Source organism: Pongo pygmaeus, chromosome 10 (assembly GCF_028885625.2).
Source record: "Pongo pygmaeus isolate AG05252 chromosome 10, NHGRI_mPonPyg2-v2.0_pri, whole genome shotgun sequence".
Lineage (NCBI taxonomy): Eukaryota > Metazoa > Chordata > Mammalia > Primates > Hominidae > Pongo > Pongo pygmaeus.
Window position 1 is genome coordinate 131,612,540 of NC_072383.2, and position 20,500 is coordinate 131,633,039.

Sequence of the window (20,500 nt, forward strand, 5' to 3'; positions counted from 1 at the left end):
TGACAAAGAGTCGTCAAATCCTTCTGCCAAAAAAAAACAAATACCCAAAAGGGAAGAAAACCTGATTATGCTGCTTAAGTCAAATTTGAAGTCAAGGATTTTGAAAAGTTAAGCCACAAACTCAGTGTGTGACTAATTGCATACAGCAATGATAACCTGTATTTTTGTTTTTCAAGTCTACAGCCCTTGCTATTCCCAGGCAGCCTCCACTCCAAGTCATAACCAGGCCCCGCTTATCTGCCAAGATCAGAGAGACTGGGTGCGTTCAGGGTAGTATGGCCACAGATGATTACCTAAGTTTCTTGAATATGAAACTTTAAATAATTTTTAGTTTCTTTTTCTAGAGTAAATTCCCAGCGAACTTTTTTTTGAGACATACTCTGGCTCCGTCAGCCAGGCTGGAGTGCAGTGCCACCGTCTCGGCTCACTACAACCTCCGCTTTCCAGGCTCAAGCGATTCTCATGTCTCAGCCTCCCAAGTGGCTCGTTCTACAGGCGTGCGTCACTGCACCTGGCTCATTTTTGCATTTGTAGTAGAGATGGGTTTCACTATGCTGGCTAGACTGGTCTCGAGCTCCTGGCCTCAAGTGATCCGCCCACCTCGGCCTCCCAAAACACATGAGCCACTGTGCCTGGTAGACTTCCCTTCTAAAATACCTGCTGTTCTAAGTGGTTCTTCCTTAAATGGCCTTTTCCAGTCTTCTGCATTTGGGACGGATGTAGATTAGCAAAGTGAGGATGGCTCCCAGTTTGGCTGGTAGCTGGTGGGGGTCTAATTTCTGAATGCTGGACTCAGGGCAGGTATGGCCGGGGAGAAGGCAGGGAGGGGCAGGCAGGAGACTGGGGAGTGAGGAGCTGACCCATGTCAGGGCAGCCCCCAGGGATCTTCAGCGCACGAGTGTGCGTGTTGTGAACGCCTGCATGGGGAGCTGCACGAGGGGAAGGCTGAGGGCGTCTGGACTGGGTGAGTTACAGGGGCCCAGCGACGTCAATGATGGAAACTGTCCCTGGTTTGGGACAGACTGAAGACTTCTCAAATGTTAGTAACGATACCCTCCGTCTGGCCAAAGTGAAAACTGCACACCAGAAGCCTCAATGAGACTGGTGGGAACGGCAATGCCACCAGATGGCGGCCAGCTGCCAGGGGCCGCCATGCTGACATTTATCCCAAAGCCTTTTCTTAGGAGGGAGCGTGGGTGGGAATCTGCAGTTGGAGCAGTCACAGGGTTTCCAACCATGACAAACATGCCTGCGCCCCGCATGCACAGCCGGGCCCCAACGAGGGTTCCACCATCAGCCCTTACCTGGGAAAACTGCAGGCTTCTGGAAACATCCACACAGCTCTGGAAGACCTGCCTGTGGTCCCTGCCATGGCGCCGCTGGCACTCCCACGGCTGGTACGCAGCACCATGGCTGCTTTTACCCCAGAAACGAGCAGCAGACTCACCGGGCGCCTCCCCTCACAGCTGCCACCATGCTGGAGCAGGGCACTTTCCAACCAAAGCTACCACAGCAACTGTTAATGTCACCAAAGTTTCCCACTGCCAAGAGCAATGGTGAAATCTGTGCTCTTTTAACGGATGCCAAAAAGTCTTTCACGACCGAGTCAAGAAAGGGGCCTAAAAACAGCAAGCGAATCTGAGGGCGCCCAGGTTGATGGCCGTCCAACCAAAACAGTGCCGTGTGCCTGGGCACAGGTGAGGGGTCTTTCCAAAAGCTTACAATTATTACCACGCGGTTTTGAAGTAATTCATTTCATTAAGTGTTTTGTGAAGGACATAACCCCCCAGGACACACGAGAATGCCTCCGTTGGGACTGGAATCACCGCCCACAAACAAACGGAGAAACAGTCAAAGGCGGCCTAAGACCTGGAAAATCAGGAGCAGTGGTCCACATACAAAATCAGGGCCAAAACCTTTTACTTTCCATTTGAATTTACAACCATATACAGACAATATGGTAAGATTTTAGAGAAAACAGATCATCACTACGAATATCTATATTCTGATTTCTTTTGAGAACCAAGGTGCCTTATAAAATGCTGCTTTTTAGAATAATAGCATGTGTTGTTTCTGTCTGGGATCTAGATCTTGTCTGCTACAAAACAAATAAAGACACCCTGTGTAACAAAATCGAATTTTAACATTTAAATCTTGATTCCAATATTCCTGACCTGTCTCTTGTCATATGAAAGAAATAAGCCTTTTTTTAAACAAAGTTTCAATTCAGAAATTTTTACAAACAAAAACAATCCTGCGTCTACTTAATATCACTGTATATCCTCAAAAAGCAAGTTCAGGAAATTTAAAAATGATTTATAAAAGGCACTGAAGTTAGCAAAAGCATTGGTGGGTTTTCATTTTGGATTAAACACTGGAAATGTTCACACAGAAACAACTGTGTGAGCAGTTGCCCGTAACACCCAGGAAGAAACCGACCTCCAGTTAGCACCTCCTGAGCACCTCAGCGGTTCCTCACACATTCCAACCACAGACCTTCATTCAAGCCAAGGTGAAGGCTACAGTCAACACGGCAAGAAACCAAGATGGGACTCAAACCTCTAAATGCAACACTCTGCATACAGGAGATCCCAGCTGAAATGAGTTCCAAAATAAAGGATACCTTTATCGTATAATCATTTATGCTCAACAAAGCCTAAGGATAAATTTCAAAACAGAACAATTTGTAGATTGTATTACTGCTACACTGGCCCCTGCATGAAGCAGGCGGTGAAGGCTCACGTGCTGAGGAAACAGGGAACACCTTGGCGCCACTGCTGCTGAGCTCTGTGTGGCTCCTGGCATCACTCCCACGGGCTGCAAGACTTCCCAAGAGAAAAGCTACTTTTATCTTCTGATCAGTAATTTAAATATTCCGAACAACCCAAATCATAATGGTTGCTGCGAGTCTGAGGCGCACTCCTGGCTCCCTGATCCCTGCCGTCCACCTCACTCTGTCTGAACCGTGAGACCCACGGGCAAACCAACAGGGACTCTGCCACCATCAGATGCCACCACCCCCCCAAGGAAAAGACAGGGTGGCAAACAGTTCATCTTGGTGAGCGCAGGTATCGCGGGGACATCGGTGCTCACGCCTCCGCCAAGGCCCTCCTCGTCCACAGTGTCTGTCGGATGAGGTGAGTACGGGGCTGCCTGTCTGCAACTGCCTCAGCACCCTTTCCTCTGCTACATTTCAGACCTAGAAATTGCCACCTAAAAAGTCTGCTATTACCACATGGATATTTTCCAGAAAATTGGTATCTGAGTTTGCTTTCATTAACTTCTAACTTCTTCCAAAATATCAGAAATCTAAGTTTTATATAGAACATTTAAATCTAAAATTCTCACACCCTCAAAGTGAGAAGTAATAATTTAATCAGAATATATTCCTTTTTGACAGTTTAGCAATAAACATATGACCCTTCCTTCTTTAAAAATGAAGAACAAACCGAGAGCCCAGCGCCGAGCCTACAGGGCGGCAAGCTCAGCCAGGCGCGCCATCCTGCGGAGCTGGCTCCCGTGCACGGGGCTGTAGCGCCCAGGACTGCCCAGGCCTGGCTTTGCGGGGTTGCTTCCAGCCACGCTGTTTCTCCCCGGACTGTAGCTGTGAGGGCCACTGAGATCTGGCAGCTGAGACTTGAACTTTCCTTTCACTGCGGGACTGGGCCAACTGCGGAAAGCAAGAAAGAACTGTTAGCAGACGGGCAAGCCTGGAGATGAACAGCGAGAGTCAGAGAGTAACGGCCCCGGACTCAGGCACACGCGCCCGGGCGGAGGAGACGCACTGCTGAACCCTGGCACCGTGGGCACTGGGAGAGTCAAGCTCATGGGGGTTTCCAGGAGAATCCTGTGTGATCTGAGTAGAAACCCTGCTGCTTCCATCCCTCTAGCCCTCAGCTTGTCAGCAGCTGACCCGTTCAGCTTTTCCACCCAACCGGAGCTCTGTCCTGTGTGCAGAGAGCCACAACACCCAAATCCACAGCCTGGCTGACGGGCCTGCCAGTGTTGGGAAGAGCCACTGGTACATTCGCATGAACTGGAACTGGACCCTGCAGAAGCTTCCAAAAGCTGCCCCGCGGGTGACAGGCTGTCCGGGCCCCACATACCTCTGTCTGTCCGAGGGTGAGTAGCACAGGACAGCACTCTTCCATCTGTGCACAGCCGGGAACTGATGGGGGTCGACATCTGCACATTCAAGAGCGGCCAAAACATCCTGATCAAGTTTTGACGGCTCCTCTCTAGAAAGCACAATAAAAGAAGCAAAAACATCTTTGGTAAAAACATAAAGACTTCTAAAATACCACTACTTTTTTTTTTATTTTGAGACGGAGTGTCACTCTGTCGCCCAGGCTGGAATGCAGTGGCGCAATCTCGGCTCACTGCAAGCTCCGCCTCCCGGGTTCCAGCAATTCTCTGCCTCAGCCTCCCAAGTAGCTGGGACTACAGGTGCCTGCCACCACGCCCGGCTAATTTTTTGTATTTTTAGTAGAGACAGGATTTCACCATTTTGGTCAGGCTGGTCTTGAACTCCTGACCTTGTGATCCACCCACCTCGGCCTCCCAAAGTGCTGGAATTACAGGCGTGAGCCACCGCGTCCGGCCAAAATATCACTACATTTTAAACTCAAGAACCCAGCACACAAAACAACAGTGTGCAAGGATCGATCTGGCCCGAGGAGATGGAACCAGGGAACCAGCAGCAGCACATCAGGGCATCAGCTCTCAGGGAGCCGAGGGCCGCTCTGCAGAGGGAGGCATCTCCCAAGGCCAGGGAGGCGGATGCAGACTCGCTGTTCTGTGATGAGAAGAGCAGGAGCCAGGGAGGAGTTGCCTCTGGGTGCACACCTGCATTCTCTATGGTAACAGGATCCACCCGCTGTTAAAATGCAGTTCTGCATATTTGCACCCTCAGAGAGTGCTCAGTACCAGAAGGTTAGGGACATTTATCCCGTTAGATTGAGACTGACCCCAAGATGGCTTTTCTTCCTAGAAGGATTCACACCAGTGGCAGGCACATCCCTAGCAAATAACAGCAAACACTAGGATCACCCACAGTCCAAGCGGAGGAAGACCCAGAAAGAGCATCTAGAAGCTGGACTCAGAGACAGGAACTGAACGCACACGGCAAGTCCACACAAACGCTTGTATGGAGGCCGGGCGCGGTGGCTCACGCCTGTGATCCCAGCACTCTGGGAGGCCGAGGCTGCTGGATCACGAGGTCAGGAGGTTGACACCAACCTGGCCAATAACACCAGCCTGGCCAATATGGCAAAACCCCATCTCTACTAAAAACACAAAAATCAGCTAGGCGTGGTGGCAGGTGCCTGTAGTCCCAGCTACTCAGGAGGCTGAGGCAAGAGAATTGGTTGAACCTGGGAGGTAGAGGTTACAGTGAGCTGCGTTCACACCACTGCACTCCAGCCTAGGCGATAGAGCAAGACTCCATCTGAAAGAAAAAAGGAAAGGAGAGGAGAGGAGAGTGGAGGGGATGGGGTGAGGGGATGGGGGGAGGGGGAGGTGAGGGGGAGGGGAGGGGGAGGCGAGGGGAGGGGGGAGGCGAGGGGAGGGGGAGGGGGAGGCGAGGGGAGGGGAGGGGGAGGCGAGGGGAGGGGGAGGTGAGGGGAGGGGGAGGTGAGGGGAGGGGAGGGGGAGGGGGAGGGGAGGGGGAGGCGAGGGGAGGGGGAGGGGGAGGTGGGGGGGGAGGCGAGGGGAGGGGGAGGGGGAGGTGGGGGGGAGGTGAGGGGAGGGGGAGGGGGAGGCGGGGGGGAGGCGAGGGGAGGGGGAGGGGAGGGGAGGCAAGGAGAGGGGGAAGGGAAGGAGGAGGGGAGGGGGAAGAAGAGTGAGTGCAGAGGGCAACACATGCCTACCCAAAAAGGAAGAGCCGCCTGGCCGGTTCCCTCGTGACCTCAAGCTGATCCTCGTGCCTGGGGCTGCTGGGACTCAAGGACATTTTAGCGATCCTGGCTGACATTTCACTTTCTGTCCTCCTGTGGCCATTCCCGAGTTGGTCTGTGGGAGAAGGCGGCTCTAACAAGTCTCTTTCTACTGCATTGATTCTTGAAGTCAGGATCTTATCTTTAGTTTTCGTATTTTCATCTGGTGTCTTAGAAACGCTACTTCCTACATTTTGCAAATTCAGTTTATCAAACTCAACAGTCAAATCAGAGACAGGTGGCAGATGAGCTTCCTCCCCACGGGGGGCCTTTGGTCTCTTGCCTGCCAGGGTCCTGCTGTGACTCAGAGGATGGCAGAGCCCATTTCTGCTGTTGTGTGGACTGCCCGGCTCGGCGGCGTCTATGAGGTCTGCCTCCTGCTCCAAGGGGAAGGCACTGCACCTCGTATGTCCAAAAGCACCAACTGTGGGCGGGCTGTTATTTCGAGCTGCATTTTGCCGATTTTTTATTTCTTCCAAGCTCATATCATCTTCATCTAGAAACGCCCTCACGGAAATGGAATTGCTGCCTGTGAGGACAACAAGGAGCACTTCAGTGATGGGAACGACAGGAAGCCACAGAGCTGCTCTGCTCCGTCCACGACCAACTGCCGTGACCCCAGCAACAGCAACTCTTACATTTAAAACCTCCTCATCAGATTTCAGGATGGAAAACCACCCACATGACTTCCTGGAAAAGGGCAAACAGGACCCTGCAGACACAATTAGGCTGCTGGAGGCCAGGCACAGAAGCTCACGCCTGCAATCCCAGCACTCTGGGAGGCCATGGCAGGGGGGTCGCTGGACCCCAGGAGTTTGAGACTGCCTGGGCAACATAGCGAAACCCCATTCTCTATAGAAAAATTAGCTGACATGGTGGCACGCACCTGTAGTCTCAGCTATTTGGGAGGCTCAAGTGGGAAGATCGCTTGAGCCCAGGAGATGGAGGCTGCAGGGGGCTGTGATCATGCCACTGCTTTTCATCCTGTGCCACAGAGTGAGACCCTATTTCAGAGGAGGAGGAAAAAACAAAGCTGCCAGGCTGACTTTTCTTTCAAAGGCAGGGACATGAAAACGCCAAGGGCAGCCCAGGTGATGGGCCAGATGACTGCCCTGCACCCCCAGCCACCCTCCAGCTCTCACTCCAGCTCTGATCTGCTTCGACCCCAGGGGCTCCGAGTGTCACAGTGCCCCAGAGGATCCCGGAAGACTGTCCAGAACAACTCCATGAAGTAGCACTGCTGCGCTTTAGCTGTGAAGATAACACAGAAGAGCTCCTGAGCGCAGCACTGTGCGAAGGCAACAGAAATGTCCCGTTTGGTGTTCACGATGGCGGCTGCGGCCACAGGAGGATCCAGAAGACTTGAGCTGTGGCTCCTGCTACTTAGGAAATGCATCAACTTTACTTAATATTTACTAATTAAAATGTACATAGTCACAAGACAACACTGTAAATGAGGCCACTTTACAGAAATGAGTTCTGTGCCACCGTCAGCTACAACACAGCAAGGTCAGATTTCAATGATTCCCATAAAACGACTGCACTGACGTCGCCCTAGTTCTGTGGTTTAGTCACAGGTGACCGTTTAAGAGTCACTGCTTCTTAGTTTCACATATATCATTTTCATTTTCATCTTCTTTCTATCATTCCAGGGGCTTTGTTTTATAAATGAGGTGTCTTGTGGGCTAATGGTTCTATTTTGACCTTACACACACAAACTCACACAGACTCACAGACACACACATACACACACACAGTTTAAACTGTATATCTTTTAATTTGTATTTTAGCAGATTCAAATCTCTAGTTATTAGAAAATTTGTTTTTTTAAACAAATAAATAGAGACAGAGTCTCACTATGTTGCTCAGGCTGCCTTCGAACTCCTGAGCTTCAGCAATCCACCCACATTGGCCTCCCAAAGTGCCGGGATTACAGCATGAGCTGCCGCGCCAGGCCGCTGGGATTGCAGGCGTGAGCCGCCATGCCTGGCCGCTAGGATTACAGGGGTGAGCTCCCGTGCCCGGCCATCATTGATGTTTTTAGATTTTGTGTATATTAACCTCTTCCATCATGATCTTTCCATTCAGTGCATCTGTGCTTTGGAAGCAACTCTGTGTCCTGGTGTCCGATATGCACCGTGTGAAGCGCTCTGCGTCCTGCTGTCCGACGTGCACCGTGAGAAGCGCTCTGCGTCCTGCTGTCCGACGTGCACCGTGTGAAGCGCTCTGCGTCCTGCTGTCCGACGTGCACCGTGAGAAGCGCTCTGCGTCCTGCTGTCCGACGTGCACCGTGTGAAGCGCTCTGCGTCCTGGTGTCCGACGTGCACCGTGTGAAGCGCTCTGCGTCCTGGTGTCCGACGTGCACCGTGTGAAGCGCTCTGCGTCCTGCTGTCCGACGTGCACCGTGTGAAGCGCTCTGCGTCCTGCTGTCCGACGTGCACCGTGTGAAGCGCTCTGCGTCCTGCTGTCCGACGTGCACCGTGTGAAGCGCTCTGCGTCCTGCTGTCCGACGTGCACCGTGTGAAGCGCTCTGCGTCCTGCTGTCCGACGTGCACCGTGTGAAGCGCTCTGCGTCCTGCTGTCCGACGTGCACCGTGTGAAGCGCTCTGCGTCCTGCTGTCCGACGTGCACCGTGTGAAGCGCTCTGCGTCCTGGTGTCCGACGTGCACCGTGTGAAGCGCTCTGCGTCCTGGTGTCCGACGTGCACCGTGTGAAGCGCTCTGCGTCCTGGTGTCCGACGTGCACCGTGTGAAGCGCTCTGCGTCCTGCTGTCCGACGTGCACCGTGTGAAGCGCTCTGCGTCCTGCTGTCCGACGTGCACCGTGTGAAGCGCTCTGCCTCCTGGTGTCCGACGTGCACCGTGTGAAGCGCTCTGCCTCCTGCTGTCCGACGTGCACCGTGTGAAGCGCTCTGCGACCTGGTGTCCGACGTGCACCGTGTGAAGCGCTCTGCCTCCTGGTGTCCGACGTGCACCGTGTGAAGCGCTCTGCCTCCTGGTGTCCGACGTGCACCGTGTGAAGCGCTCTGCCTCCTGGTGTCCGACGTGCACCGTGTGAAGCGCTCTGCCTCCTGGTGTCCGACGTGCACCGTGTGAAGCGCTCTGCCTCCTGGTGTCCGACGTGCACCGTGTGAAGCGCTCTGCGTCCTGGTGTCCGACGTGCACCGTGTGAAGCGCTCGGCGCCCTGGTGTCCGACGTGCACCGTGTGAAGCGCTCGGCGTCCTGGTGTCTGCTGTGCACCGTGTGACGCATTCTGCATCCTGGTGTCTGATGTGCACCGTGTGAAGCGCTCGGCGTCCTGGTGTCTGCTGTGCACCGTGTGAAGCGTTCTGCGTCCTGGTGTCTGATATGCATCGTGTGAAGCTCTCGGCGCCCTGGTGTCTGATATGCACAGTGGGAAGCGCTTTGCATTTGCATCCTGGTGTCTGATATGCACTGTGTGAAGTGCTCTGCGACCTGGTGTCTGATATGCACCGTATGAAGCGTTCTGTGACCTGGTGTCTGATCTGCACCGTGTGAAGCGCTTTGCATTTGCGTCCTGGTGGCTGATATGCACCGTGTGAAGCGCACTGCGTCCTGCTGTCTTATATGCACCGTGTGAAGCGCTCTGCGTCCTGGTGTCTGATATGCACTGTGTGAAGCGGTCTGCGTCCTGGTGTCTGATACGCACCGTGTGCGGCATCCTGCGGCCTGGTGTCTGACATGCACTGTGTGAAGCGCTTTGCATTTGCGTCCTGGTGTCTGATATGCACCGTGAGAAGCGCTCTGCGACTTGGTGTCTGATATGGACCGTGTGAGGCGCTTTACATTTGCGTCCTGGTGTCTGATATGCACCATGTGAAGCGCTTTGCGTTTGCATCCTGGTGTCTGCTTTCCACCGTGTGAAGCGCTCTGCGAGGTGGTGTCTGATATGCACCGTGTGAAGCGCTTTGCATTTGCGTCCTGGTGTCTGATATGCACCGTGTGAAGCGCTTTGCATTTGCATCCTGGTGTCTGATATGCACCGTGTGAAGCGCTTTGCATTTGCATCCCGGTGTCTGATATGCACCGTGTGAAGCGCTCGGGGTCCTGGTGTCTGATATGCACCGAGTGAAGCGCATTGCATTTACGTCCTGGTGTCTCATATGCACCGTGTGAAGCGCTTTGCATTTGCCTTCTGGTGTCTGATATGCACCCTGTGAAGCGCTTTGCATTTGCGTCCTGGTGTCTGCTATGCACCGTGTGAAGCGTTCTACGACCTGGTGTCTGATATGCACTGTGTGAAGCGCTTTGCATTTGCATCCTGGTGTCTGCTTTCCACCGTGTGAAGCGCTCTGCGACGTGGTGTCTGATATGCACCGTGTGAAGCGCTTTGCATTTGCGTCCTGGTGTCTGATATGCACCATGTGAAGCGCTTTGCATTTGCGTCCTGGTGTCTGCTATGCACCGTGTGAAGCGCTTTGCATTTGCGTCCTGGTGTTTGATATGCACCGTGTGAAGCGTTCTGTGTCCTGGTGTCTGATATGCACCGTATGAAGTGCTTCGCATTTGCGTCCCGCTGTCTGATATGCACCGTGTGAAACGCTTTGCATTTGCGTCCTGGTGTCTGATATGCACCGTGTGAAGCGTTCTGCATCCTGGTGTCTGATATGCACTGTGTGAAGTGCTCTGCCTCCTGGTGTCTGATGTGCTCCCTGTGAAGCGCTCCGTGTCCTGGTGTCTGATATGCACCGTGTCAAGCGCATTGCATTTGCGTCCTGGTGTCTGCTATCCACTGTGTGGAGCCCTCTGCGTCCTGGTGTCTGATATGCACCGTGTGAAGCGTTCTGCAACCTGGCTTCTGATATGCACCGTGTGAAGAGCTCTGCGTCCTGGTGTCTGCTATGCACCGTGTGAAGCACTCTGCGTCCTGGTGTCTGATATGCACCGTGTGAAGCGTTCTGCGTGCTGGTGTCTCATATGCACCCTGTGAAGCTCTTTGCATTTGCGTCCTGGTGTCTGATATGCACCGTGTGAAGCGCTCTGCGTCCTGCTGTCTCATATGGACCGTGTGAAGTGCTCTGCGTCCTGGTGTCTGATATGCACCGTGTGAAGCTCTCTGCGACCTGGTGTATGATATGCACCATGTGAAGCGCTTTGCATTTGCGTCCTGGTGTCTGATCTGCACCGTGTGAAGCGCTCTGCGTCCTGCTGTCTCATATGCACCGTGTGAAGCGCTCGGCGTCCTGGTGTCTGATATGCACCGTGTAAAGCGCTTTGCATTTGCGTACTGGTGTCTGATATGCACTGTGTGAAGCGTTCTGCAACCTGGTGTCTGATATGCACCGTGTGAAGCGCTCTGCGTCCTGGTGTCTGCTATGCACCGTGTGAAGCGCTCTGCGTCCTGGTGTCTGATATGCATCGTGTGAAGCATTCTGCGTGCTGGTGTCTCATATGCACCATGTGAAGCACTTTGCATTTGCATCCTGGTGTCTGATATGCACCATGCGAAGCGCTCTGCATCCTGCTGTCTCATACGGACCGTGTGAAGTGCTCTGCATCCTGGTGTATGATATGCACCGTGTGAAGCGCTTTGCATTTGCGTCCTGGTGTCTGATCTGCACCGTGTGAAGCGCTCTGCGTCCTGCTGTCTCATATGCACCGTGTGAAGCGCTCAGCGTCCTGGTGTCTGATATGCACCGTGTAAAGCGCTTTGCATTTGCGTACTGGTGTCTGATATGCACCGTGTGAAGCGTTCTGCAACCTGGTGTCTCATATGCACCGTGTGAAGCGCTCTGCGTCCTGGTGTCTGATATGCACCGTGTGAAGCGCTCTGTGACCTGGTGTCTGATATGCACCGTGGGAAGCAATTTGCATTTGCGTCCTGGTGTCTGATATGCACCATGTGAAGTGCTCTGCGTCCTGGTGTCCGATATGCACCGTGTGAAGAGTTCTGTGACCTGGTGTCTGATATGCACCGTGTGAAGCGCTCTGCGCCCTGCTGTCTGATATGCACCGTGTGAAGCGCTCTGCGTCCTCGTGTCTGCTATGCACCGTGTGAAGCGCTCTGCGTCCTGGTGTCTGATATGCACCGTGTGAAGCGTTCTGTGTGCTGGTGTCTGATATGCACCGTGTGAAGCGCTTTGCATTTGCGTCCTGGTGTCTGATATGCACCGTCTGAAGCGTTCTGCGACCTGGTGTGTGCTATGCACCATGTGAAGCGCTCTGCATCCTGTTGTCTCCTATGCACCGTGTGAAGTGCTCGACATCCTGGTGTCTGCTATGCACCGTGTGAAGCGCTCTGCGTCCTGCTGTCTCATACGCACCGTGTGAAGTGCTCAGCGTCCTGGTGTCTGATATGCACCGTGTAAAGCGCTTTGCATTTGCGTCCTGGTGCCTGATATGCACCGTCTGAAGCGTTCTGCGACCTGGTGTCTGCTATGCACCGTGTGAAGCGCTCTGCATCCTGTTGTCTCCTATGCACCATGTGAAGTGCTCGACATCCTGGTGTCTGATATGCACCGTGTGAAGCATTCTGCGACCTGGTGTCTGATATGAACCATGTGAAGCACTTTGCATTTGCGTCCTGGTGTCTGATATGCACCGTGTGAAGCGCTCACCGTCCTGGTGTCTGATATGCACCGTGTGAAGCGCTCTGCGTCCTGGTGTCTCCTATGCACCGTATGAAGCGCTCGACATCCTGGTGTCTGATATGCACCATGTGAAGCGTTCTGCGACCTGGTGTCTGATATGAACCATGTGAAGCACTTTGCATTTGCGTCCTGGTGTCTGATATGCACCGTGTGAAGCGCTCAGCATCCTGGTGTCTGATATGCACCGTGTGAAGTGCTCTGCATCCTGGTGTCTGATATGCTCCCTGTGAAGCACTCCGCGTCCTGGTGTCTGATATGCACTGTGTCAAGCGCGTTGCATTTGCGTCCTGGTGTCTGATATCCACCGTGTGGAGCGCTCTGCGTCCTGGTGTCTGCTATGCACCGTGTGAAGCGTTCTGCGACCTGGTGTCTGATATGCACTGTGTGAAGCGCTTTGCGTTTGCATCCTGGTGTCTGCTTTCCACCGTGTGAAGTGCTCTGCGACGTGGTGTCTGATATGCACCGTGTGAAGTGCTTTGCATTTGCATCCTGCTGTCTGATATGCACCGTGTGAAGCGCTCTGCGTCCTGGTGTCTGATATGCACCGTGTGAAGCTTTCTGCGTCCTGGTGTCCGATATGCACTGTATGAAACGCTTTGCATTTGCGTCCTGGTGTCTGATATGCACTGTGTGAAGCGCTCTGTGACCTGGTGCCTGATATGCACCGAGTGAAGCGCTTTGCATTTCCGCCCTGGTGTCTGATATGCACCGTGTGAAGCGCTCTGCGACATTGTGTCTGCTATGCACCGTGTGAAGCGTTCTGCGACCTGGTGTCTGCTATGCACCGTGTGAAGCGCTTGGCATCCTGGTGTCTGATATGCACCGTGTGAAGCGTTCTGCGACCTGGCGTCTGATATGCGCCGTGTGAAGCGCCTTGCATTTGCCTCCTGGTGTCTGATATGCACCGTGTGACGCGTTCTGCGACCTGGTGTCTGATATGCACCGTGTGAAGCGTTCTGCGACCTGGTGTGTGAGATGCACCGTGTGAAGCGCTCTGCGTCCTGGTGTCTGCTATGCGCCGTGTGACGCGCTCTGTGTCCTGGTGTCTGATATACACAGTGTGAAGCGCTCTGCGTCCTGGTGTCTGATATACACAGTGTGAAGCGCTTTGCATTTACGTCCTGGTGTCTGATGTGCACCGTGTGAAGCGCGCTGCGTCCTGGTGTCTGATATACACAGTGTGAAGTGCTTTGCGTCCTGGTGTCTGATATACACAGTGTGAAGCACTCTGCGTCCTGGTGTCTGATATGCACCGTGTGAAGCTCTCTGCGTCCTGGTGTCTGATATGCACCGTGTGAAGCACTTTGCATTTGCGTCCTGGTGTCTGATACGCACCGTGGGAGGCACTTCATGCCCTGGTGTCTGATGTGCACCGTGTGAAGCGCTTTGCGCCCTGGTGTCTGATATATACCAGTATTTTGATGTGCAGCCTTTTGTCTTTTTCCTGAAAATATACCAAATCTAAAATATCAGTCTCAGCCAATGGAGTTCAGCTATTATGAGTTCTGAGAAAATGGCAGAGAATGAAACTATATTAGATTTTGGGTAATGCAAACACAAGCAGAAACAGCAATCCTGCTCAAAGCAATGCCATTATTTTTCATGTATCCTCCCCAACACAGAACCCATTTAACATTAACCTTCCCAGCACTCTGGGAGGCCGTGGCAGGTGGATCACGAGGTCAGGAGTTCGAGACCAGCCTGGCCAATACGGTGAAACCCCATCTCTACTAAAAAAAAATACGAAAATTAGCCAGGCATGGTGGCGGGCCCCTGTAGTCCCAGCTACCCAGGAGGCTGAGGCAGAAGAATTGCTTGAACCCAGGAGGTGGAGGTTGCAGTGAGCCAAGATTGCGCCACTGTACTCCAGCCTGGGTGACAAAGAGAGATTCCGTCTCAAAAAATATTAACCTAAGGGAAAGTATCAGACCTTTACGTTAGAAACACCAAGAAATGAGAAACAGATGTGCGCTTCCTGTCAGACCCTGCCCACAGGAGGCCCGTCCCAGCTGCCACAGCCACACCTGCAGGTGCTCAGACCCCGGCCACGGGCAGGCCCCTCCCAGATGCCACAGCCACACCTGCCGATGCTCAGACCCTGGCCATTGGGGGCCCCTCCCAGCTGCCACAGCCACGCCTGCCGGTGCTTAGACACCGGCCACCCCTGCATGTGCTTACCAGACATGGTGGCTTTATCTCGGCAAGAGGCTTTCTGTTCTCCTGTTTCTTGTTGAGCTTTTTTGCCTATTTCCTGCTGTGTAAGATATTCTTCTAGTCTTTGCAGGCCTTCCTGGGAAGACAGATCAACAAAACAGCCCAGAAATTCCCAGTATTCAACCCAGGGATACCCAAGCTCATGAGCTAGCTCCCTGTAAGAAACAAAACACAAGTAACCAGTGGTGAAACCAGAAAAACTACTCAGAACTACACAGAAAAAAGCCACTAAAGCTTCAAGTACCAAAGCAATGTCTGCAATCATGGTCATAATTTTCCTTTATCCTTAACTGGCAGCTGAAACCATATGGTGCATTTTCTGAAACAGCACGCCTCCTCACAGGTAAGCAGGACCCGGGAGAGCTCTCAGGAGCCGTGAACCGGCTGCAGGCAGGAAGGAGGCCTCAGCCCGACAGACCCTCATGCCAGCAACCCAGGTCACACAGTTCAACTCCCACAGACGGACGTGTTCATGATCACAGAACAGCCCTGTGAACTTGCCCATGGTTCTAGTCATGGCCAGGCACACGAAAGCCTGGAGGTCCTTTCTGGGTTCCAGTTGTACACCTGATGCTGGGCACATATTTTGAGAAAATATTCTAAACAATTCCACGAAGCTTTATTTGATTACAACATAATTTAGCTTTGTGGCTACGGCCTATTTTTTCCCAAGGAATCCATACCATTATATGGTACCTTCTATAAAATATTAAGGTTCCTTAGAAACATGTCCCAGAATCAACAAGGAATTCCAATTAGAAAAGGAAAGGAAGGCGCTGCAGACGTCCCCCAGGTCTGGGACGGGACTGGCTTAAGCTAGAATTCCGCAACATCCACAAGGAATTAGACCTTCATGAAAAGGACCAAGTCTCCCAGTAAAGGCTTCCTGGGAATTGGTACTTTGAAGCTGTGATTTGACCTTCTGTCATTAATCAAAACGCGACCAACTGTGCGCCCCACGCTGCTGTGGATCAGCCTTTCAGTACCTTCCCACTCTCTCAAAGCCTCTTTCCGGGTCCGATTTCTTGACGTGGTGAAGGAAGCCTGCTTTCTCTCGAGGTGGAGTTTTCCAGAGTCTGCGAAAATCTTCTGCCTATAAAGGAAAAAAAATGTATTGAGCCGTGCCAGGCACCGCGCCCCTCAGCTGCGGAAACCTGAAGAGCCGTCAGCATCGCAGCAGCTGCCCGTCTCCTGACACCCTTCCTTCTCTCCCCTTCACTAGCAGATCCCTGGGCCACGTGCCCACCTGTGGCATGGCTGAGTGGCCGCATGGCTGCACTCTGACCTGGGGGAGAGGAGGCGGTCTCCTTTCTTGCAGCCCCGTCTGGGCTGTGAGGTTCAGAACCAGGAGGGCCTGAGCATGAGGTCTCACCCTGAGGACAGTGGACGGCTCGGAGCTGCCACCCCGACGCACATGTGACACTGCTCCCATCGCAGGAGAAGAAACCAACACTCATCTTTCTTAGTCACTCTTCCTAGAGCTTTATGCTTTGTGGATCTGACCTAACCCTACCTGATACCACCTAATTTGGGAGCCATTTTCTTTTTTTTTGGAGACGGAGTCTCGCTCTGTCGCCCAGGCTGGAGTGCAGTGGCACGATCTCGGCTCACTGCAAGCTCCGCCTCCTGGGTTCACGCCATTCTCCTGCCTCAGCCTCCCGAGTAGCTGGGACTACAGGCACCCGCCGCCACGCCCGACTAATTTTTTGTATTTTTAGGAGAGACGGGGTTTCACCGTGTTAGCCAGGATGGTCTCGATCTCCTGACCTTGTGATCTGCCCACCTTGGCCTCCCAAAGTGCTGGGATTACAGGCGTGAGCCACCACGCCCGGCCTGGAGCCATTTTCATCGTAACTTATTTAGAAAGTTTTTAACACAGGACTATGCGTACAGGTCAGTATATGAAGTATTTCAATAGGAGAAAGAATTGTCAACTGTAAATAAAAAAAGTGTACAACCTTTGACCCAGCAACACCACCATTAAGGATTTCTCTGAACATCGGGGATGAGTAGAACCCGGGGCTGAGGCTTCCAGGACTCGTCTAAGAGGGACTCGTCTGAGAGGAAGCCAGCGGGGGCTGCAGCCACGAGGAAACGTTGTCAGGAGGTGGACGTGCAGATGGAGCCTTCCTAGTCACAACGGGCAGCCTCGCTACACCAGCAAGGTGCCCTAGGAGGCGCCATCGATACAGAAAGAACAGGGCGACACACGCACAGGACGGGGCTGGCCCAGGGAATGTCTGCTTTGTTGAGACATGTGGCTCCCAGCACATCGGCCCTGGTAAGCAAGCCACAGAGCCAAGAACACACATTTCTCTGACAAACGTTCTCATCGCCAATCACTGGTGGTTTGAGATGAGGACAACCTTGGGGCTCCACAGGACATGGTCCCTGAGACCACGCACAAGGCAATAGGCTGGAGCACCCAGCACCATGGTATAGGGACAGGCAGGCACCGCTTCCAGAAGCTTCTACAGCAGCTCACCTTGGCGGGACTCAGGGGCCCTGCGAAGGCTCTCAGGGTCAGCACCGGGTCTCTGGGGCTGCCTCCATAGCGGCTGACGTGAGAGGCCTCAGCCGTCTGGTCTGGGGACCACAGCTCCCCGATGACGGGAGAAGAAGTGTCTTCTGCTCTCAGGAGGGGCACGTAGTAGTGACCTGAGGGAGGAGACAGGCACCGGCTGCAGGCTTCCGCCCCTCCGCGGGTTAGGCCTGGGTGAGCAGCACAGGAATCACGCCAGTCCTTGCCAAGGCCTCTGCAAATGGACCCAATGGACGGGGCAGAGGGTGGTTTGCGCCAGAGCTCACTTCACTTAATGCAAATGGATACAATGGAAACAAAGTCACACAAGGTCTCAGAGCTCACTTCACTTAACCAGCCTCATTTTCCTCCACTGCTACAAGAAAAGAAACAAAAGAAAAGGAAGCCCCAGGTAGTTAAAGGACTGAGGGGTCGGACCTGAGTGAATAAGATTAGCACACAGTAGGAGCTTAATACATTTTAAAAATAAGTTATATTTCATTCCAGCCGGGTGCGGTGGCTCACGCCTGTAATCCTACCACTTTGGGAGGCTGAGGTGCGCGGATCACTTGAGGTCAGGAGTTCAAGACCAGCCTGGCCAACATGATGAAACCCCATCTCTACTAAAAATACAAAAATTAGCCGGGTGTGGTGGCGGTGCCTGTAATCCAGTTACTCAGGAGGTTGAGGCAGGAGAATCACTTGAATCCGGGAGGTGGAGGTTGCAGTGAGCCGAGATCACACCACTGCACTCCAGCCTGGGCGACAGAGTGAGAATCTGTCTCACAAAACAAAAAGAAGTTATATTCTATACCTTCTCTCCTTTTTTTCTCCTCTTAGTTTCAGACAGAGTCTCATTCTGTCACCCAGGCTGGAGTGCTGTGGTGCAATCATGGCTCACTGCAGCCTTGAACTCCCAGGCTCAAGGGATCCTCCCACCTCAGCCTCTTGAGTAGCTGGGACCACAGGCACGCGCCACCACACCCGGCTAATTTTTACTTTTTGTAGAGATGGGGTCTTGTTCTGTTGCCCAGGCTGGTCTCGAACTGCTGGATGCAAGTGATCATCCCACCTCCACCTCCAAAAGTTCTGGGATTACAGGTGTGGGCCACTCTCCCGGCCTCCTCGCTTCTCTATCCTGCTTCTCTTGTACTTTATCACAGGTGTGGGCCACTGTGCCCGGCCTCCTCTGCTTCTCAATTCTGCTTCTCTTGTACTTTAGAATTTGCATCACTGAATACGCATCTCTCAACAGATCTGGAATCACACGGCACTTGGATGTGAGTATGGAAAAAGCACAAGGACGAGTAGTGTCTTCAGGTCCCACGGGACAGCGCAGTCAAGTCACACAGGATAGCGTCGTGAGGTTCTGTAGGTTGCACGGAGGCCATACACCACCTCGTCCTGCTTTCAAACCCAGCTCCTGGAGACCCAAAGTCAATAGGCTTCCTTTACAGTCAATCATGCTACTCTGGAATGCCTGGGAATTTCTTATGTTAAAGGACTTATCGTAGTTTGTTTTTTTTTGTTTTTGTTTTTTTGGAAACAGTCTCACTTTGTCGCCCAGGCTGAACTGTAGTGGCGCGATCTCGGCTCACTGCAAGCTCCGCCTCCCGGGTTCACGCCATTCTCCTGCCTCGGCCTCCCAAGTAGCTGGGACTACAGGCGCCTACCACCACACCTGGCTAATTTTTTGTATTTTTAGTAAAGACGGGGTTTCACCATGTTAGCCAGGATGGTCTCGATCTCCTGACCTCGTGATCCGCCTGCCTTGGCCTCCCAAAGTGCTCGGATTACAGGCGTGAGCCAGTGTGCCTGGCTGCTTATCATACTTTTTATGCTTTTGATTTTTTTCTAATTGTAAAAGTGGTATATGCCCATCAACGGTCAACTGGATAAAGAAAATGTGGTACATATATACCACGGGATATTAAGAACAAGATCACGTCCTCTGCAGTAACATGGTTGGAGCTGGAGGCCATGACCCTAAAGGAACTGACACAGGCAAGAAAACCAAACACGGCTCTCACTTATGAGTGGGAGCCAAACGCTGAGCACACATGGACACAAAGAAGGAACAAGAAGTCAGCAGGGCCTGCTTGAGGGTGAAGGGAGTGAGGAGGAGGGAGAGGATGGAAAAACTACCTCCTGGGTACTACACTGATCACCAGGTGAAATAATCCGTACCCCAAACCCCAGTGACATGTAAGTTACCTATATAACAAACCTGCACACTTACCCCTGAACCTAAAATGAAAGTTAAAAAAAAGTACGACAGTTTCCATTCAAGAGTACCAAAGGTACTGAAGAATTTCCATTCAAGAGTACTAATTTTCCATACTGAAAATTAGGGCAATTCAAATACTCTATCTTACATATTACTATCTTATGTTTGGATGCATCATATGTACGTTGGAATTTTACAGGTTAATTGGCAGTTTCTTCCCTCTTTTAGTGGCACATGAAAAGACATACAGTATATACAGTATAGGGTGCATGGTATTTATATGGTACAATTTACCTATAATTTACTCATAAAATACTAATGTTTACTTTTTTGGCATATTGATTTGAGTCCCTTTTAACAATTTCTATCTACAGATGGGACTCATGGTCTCTGGACGGTTTTGTGCCTGGCTTTCTGATCCTATTTGTCTCTCATAACACTTTAGAGTCCCTCCTCATCTTCACACAAGCGTGGGTCTCTCTCTGAGTGATGAGAAAGGTGGGATGCAGGACGCAGCCAGCCCTGTAGCAGGCTCTGTGGCATGTGAAGCTACAATGTGACCGAGGCCCCAGCGTGACCACAGATGCTGACCATGCCTGGGCTTCGCATGAGCCTCAGAAGGACCAGGAAGGAGGTGCAGGAGCTCTGGAGGTGCCGTGTAGCTCAGCCCACAGGAACATGGATCTCACAGTGCTGCCTTCTGCCTCAGCAAGATCTGCTGGGGCAGATCTTTGAGGCGACAGTGTTTTACTGTCACACATAGGCAAGGATCTCTCAGACAGAATTGCTTCCTAAAAACCATCACGAAGCAATGCTTAATGTCAGCGTTGCAAAGCATTTCTGACAGTGTGATTTGAAAATCCGGAGCAGACTCTCGGCTCTTCAGGGATGTTCTGGCAACATAGCCGTGTGTTCCCAGGGCCTCTGAAGGTTCCTGCTGGGCCTCTGCAGCGACACCTCAACGGCCCTGAGGAGGAAGTCTCGCCGCTAACAGC

The 20,500-nt window shown here is 52.6% G+C and overlaps 2 protein-coding genes across 3 annotated transcripts in view; both read right to left on the reverse strand.

Annotated features, from left to right (window-relative positions):
• Positions 1 to 1,903: 1,903 nt before the first annotated feature.
• The window catches only part of ANKLE2 (ankyrin repeat and LEM domain containing 2), a 41,718-nt gene continuing 23,121 nt past the window's right edge, over positions 1,904 to 20,500 (reverse strand). Inside the window, exons 8-13 of one of the 2 annotated variants that reach the window (XM_054444869.2) lie at positions 17,243 to 17,415; positions 15,744 to 15,850; positions 14,722 to 14,912; positions 5,868 to 6,462; positions 4,107 to 4,238; positions 1,904 to 3,670 (exon numbers count right to left, since the gene is read on the reverse strand). In XM_054444869.2, the coding sequence (XP_054300844.1) occupies positions 3,469 to 3,670; positions 4,107 to 4,238; positions 5,868 to 6,462; positions 14,722 to 14,912; positions 15,744 to 15,850; positions 17,243 to 17,415 (1,400 nt within the window). In that variant the 3' untranslated portion in view covers positions 1,904 to 3,468. Of the gene's footprint in view, positions 3,671 to 4,106; positions 4,239 to 5,867; positions 6,463 to 12,726; positions 13,988 to 14,721; positions 14,913 to 15,743; positions 15,851 to 17,242; positions 17,416 to 20,500 lie in introns of those variants that run through there. The other variant, XM_063646853.1, reaches the window with a different exon arrangement.
• LOC134737630 (uncharacterized) lies at positions 6,822 to 9,614 on the reverse strand. The gene is made up of 2 exons (XM_063646854.1): positions 9,484 to 9,614; positions 6,822 to 9,439 (listed from the first exon to the last, which is right to left on the reverse strand). Exon 2 carries the CDS (start codon positions 9,347 to 9,349, stop codon positions 8,018 to 8,020), a length of 1,332 nt encoding a protein of 443 aa, XP_063502924.1. The 5' UTR covers positions 9,350 to 9,439; positions 9,484 to 9,614; the 3' UTR covers positions 6,822 to 8,017.